The sequence below is a fragment of the Vipera berus genome (assembly GCF_964194415.1).
Source record: "Vipera berus genome assembly, chromosome: Z".
Taxonomy (NCBI): Eukaryota; Metazoa; Chordata; class Lepidosauria; order Squamata; family Viperidae; genus Vipera; species Vipera berus.
The window spans coordinates 9,445,244-9,449,169 of record NC_138205.1 but is presented as its reverse complement, the minus strand read 5'-3'; the positions used below and the strand labels follow the sequence as shown (position 1 = coordinate 9,449,169).

General features: G+C 39.1%; 1 protein-coding gene across 1 annotated transcript; it reads left to right on the top strand.

Annotated features, from left to right (window-relative positions):
• Nucleotides 1-929: 929 nt before the first annotated feature.
• On the top strand, nucleotides 930-2,899 carry LOC308677778 (vomeronasal type-2 receptor 26-like; the record flags this gene model as incomplete). The annotated part of the gene is made up of 3 exons (XM_081344474.1): nucleotides 930-989; nucleotides 1,316-1,442; nucleotides 2,004-2,899. The coding sequence occupies 3 exons, from the start codon at nucleotides 930-932 to the stop codon at nucleotides 2,897-2,899; spliced, it is 1,083 nt and encodes a 360-aa protein (XP_081200600.1).
• Between the last annotated feature and the right edge of the window lie 1,027 nt (nucleotides 2,900-3,926).

Below are 3,926 nucleotides of genomic sequence, written 5' to 3'. Positions count from 1 at the left end.
AGAAAAGGTGGCACAACCCCATGAAAAATATGTTGTAAGTCATACTGAAAATCTTATTCACTTTATCATGTGTAGATCATTCAAATATTATACCCAATGTTGACCACCAGTCTCCTACCTTCTCTAGTAAAAGGAATAAATACAGTGAAGGGAATTATATTATATGAAAGGAATTAAAAGGAATAAATACATATTTTACAAATACAAATATACACAAACACACATACACAGAGAGAGAGAGAGAAAGAGAGGAGGGGGAGAGGAAGAGATTGAAACAGAAAAGAAAAGGTGGACTTGGGAAATATATGTTTACATACAGTTCCAAATTTAGCTATCAACACTCAATTTCCCTGTGAGAAAAAAGAATTATCACCCACTTTAACTGTAGTTGTAGTATTGAAAGGTCTATGTCAACCTGAATATTCCCCAAGAAGATGATTTGAAGGCAATCAATTTAGCTAGGGCTCAGAGGACAAGACAGGAAGACATTTATTTATTTTATTTATTTTAATCCCATTTATATCCCCCCCTTCTCCGAAGACTCAGGGCGGCTTACAATTTAAGCACAAACCAATGTGCTTAGCAATAGCCTTCATTCTATGTATATGCCTGCTTATTAGGGCTTTCGCCCCCCCAGCGGCATTATTACAAAGTCAGCTTATTGCCCCCAACAATCTGGGTCCTCATTTTACCTACCTTGAAAGGATGGAAGGCTGAGTCAACCTTGAGCCTGGTGGGATGCGAACCTGTTCTAATTACAGGCAGCTGGTGTTACTTAAGGAGGCATTAGCCCACTGTTCCACCAAGGCTGAATACAGAGAAACATATGATGGATAGATGGATGGAGACTCTGCCAAGTTTTAAAGGAAAGCAATTGGTGCTTACCTTCCTGGCATGAATGGGAAGGAAAAAAAGAAATGGGGAATATCATGTCAGTGACCACGTTAACGCTGGTACAAAGTGAAAACCTCACCATTGCTGTGGCCAAAGTAGAGTAAGGAATTGAAACTCAGAGGAAAAGGTAATTCATCTCTATTTCCAGCTAATTTATGCATAGGAAAAGTTATTCTGGATCTTTATTTTCACCTAGTCAAATGATGTTATTTTCATGTTTCCAATTTTTAACGCTTCTACTGCATTTTGATTCTAATTCTCATTTCCTACAATACTTCCAATGACTTATTATAATTGTTCTAAAACAACTGATTTTGGAACATTTACATTTTATTATTTAAAAGTAAAATTCACCCTGAAATAGAATTTTCTGATAGAAAACTTGTGACTTTTAATAAATCCTGCATTTACTTCTTGATAGGTTCAACCTCTTTCTGTATGCAATGACAACTGTTATTCAGGAACCAGGAAGATGAAAATAGAAGGGAAGCCATTTTGCTGTTATGACTGCCTTCCATGTGCAAAAGGGGAAATTTCAAACCAGATGGGTAAGAGTGATTTTTTGCAAAACTATTCAGACATCTTAATTGTGGTTCAAAATGCTAATATTTAAATGTCTGGTGTAGACTTTTAATATCATGACTGAATGAATGACATTGCTTTATACATTTAAAAATGAAAAGATATTTCAGAGAATCCAAAAATAAATGATCAGAGTTGCTGCAGATTATGGCTTCTGATTAATGCTGAACAAAACAATGAAAAGATATCTGTAATGAAAACCTTTTTTTTCTTTTGTAAGATGAGGGATCTTCCCAAGAAAGAGAGAAGAGAGAGAGGGAGGGAGGGGAGGGAGAGGGAGAGGGAGAGATAGCAGAATTTGCATAAAAGAGGAACAGGGTAGAATTGTATTAAAGAGGAATAAGGTAGATTTGTAATCATAAAGCAATTTATAAGTATCAGACAATCTGGCATACTTAAAGCATGACACCTAAGTATACTGTACAGTAAGCAGGAATTTTTAATTAATTCTATTAATTTACTCTTCTGTTAATTAACTATGAGTCCCAGTATTTCTAGAAATTGATCTTAATGCTTTCTTGTTTCAGATGCAGTTGATTGCTTGCAATGTTCAGTAGCACAATATCCAAACAAGGCTCAAAATGTCTGTATTCTAAAAACAACAACCTTCCTGTCTTACAGTGAGCCACTGGGAATCACCTTGGCCATTATTAGTCTCTTCTGTTCCTTCCTTACAGCTTTGGTACTGGGGATCTTCATTAAAGAGCAGGACACACCCATAGTCAAAGCCAACAACAGGAATCTCACTTATATTCTTCTCACTGCTCTCCTCCTTTCCTTCCTTTGCAGTTTACTGTACATTGGGAAACCTGACCAAATGAAATGTCTGTTGCGACAGACTGCTTTTGGGATCATCTTCTCCATAGCCCTTTCTTGCATTTTGGGGAAAACAACTATTGTTGTCATTGCATTCATGGCCAATAAACCAGGCTCCAAAATGAGGAAGTGGGTAGGGAACAGGTTGGCCAAAAGTATTATCCTATCTTGCTCCCTAGCCCAATTCATCATTTCTACTGTATGGTTGGCAATTTCTCCCCCGTTCCCAGATTCAGACATGCACTCCATGGATGAAGAAATTGTCTTGGAATGTAATAAAGGTTCATCCATCATGTTTTATCTTGTCCTTGGCTTTATGGGATTCTTAGCGGTCATCAGCTTCATAGTGGCATTTCTAGCCCGGAAGTTACCTGACAGCTTTAATGAGGCCAAATTTATCACCTTCAGTATGTTGGTCTTTTGTAGTTTCTGGATATCATTTGTCCCAACTTATCTAAGTACAAAGGGAAAAAATGCATTGGCTGTGGAGATCTTCTCCATTTTGGCTTCAGCAGCTGGATTACTGGGCTGCATTTTCTTCCCTAAATGCTATATCATTATGTTTAGACCTGATTTGAATACAAAGGAACAGTTAATAAAGAAATAATAATAATAATAATAATAAGTTGGAAGGGACCTTGGAGGTCATCTAGTCCAACCCCATGCTTAGGCAGGAAACCCTATACCATTTCGGACAAATGGCTGTCCAGTCTCTTCTTAAAAACTTCCAGTGTTGGAGTATTCACAGCTTCTGGAGGCAGGTTGTTCCACTGGTTAATTGTTCTAACTGTCAGGAAGTTTCTCCTTAGTTCTAGGTTGCTTCTCTCCTTGACTAGTTTCCATCCATTGCTTCTTGTCCTGCTTTCAGGTGCTTTGGAGAATAGCTTGACTCCCTCTTCCTTGTGGCGGCCCCTGAGATATTGGAACACTGCTATCATGTCACCCCTCACCCTTCTCTTCATTAAAGCACACATACCCAATTCCAGCAACCACTCCCTCTATGTTTTAGCCTCCAGTCCCCCAATCATCTTTGTTGCTCTTCTCTGTACTCTTTCTAGAGTCTCGACATCTTTTTTACATCGTGGTGACCAAAACTGGATGCAGTATTCCAGGTGTGGCCTTACCAAGGCATTGTCAAGTGGTATTAGTACTTCACTTGATCTTGATTCTATCCCTCTGTTAATGCAGCCTAGCACTGTGGTGGCTTTTTTGGCAGCTGCAGCACACTGCTGGCTCATATTTAAGTGATTGTCCACTAGGATTCTGAGATCTCTCTCACAGTTGCTACTATTGAGCAAGGTACCACCTATACTATACCTGTGCATTTGATTTTTCCTGCCTAAATGTAGAACCTTACTTTTTCACAATTGAATTTCATTTCGTTAGGTAGTGCCCAGTGTTTGAGTCTGTCCAGATCCTCCTGTATCTTAAGCCTATCTTCTGGAGTATTGGTTATTCCTGCCAGCTTGGTGTCGTCTGCAAATTTGATGAGTTCCCCATCTATCCCCTCATCCAAATCGTTGATGAAGATGTTGAAGAGCACTGGGCCCAGAACAGAGCGCTGGGGCACCCCACTACACACTTCCTTCCATGTAGATGCAGTTCCATTGTAGACCACATGCTGAGTACGGCCT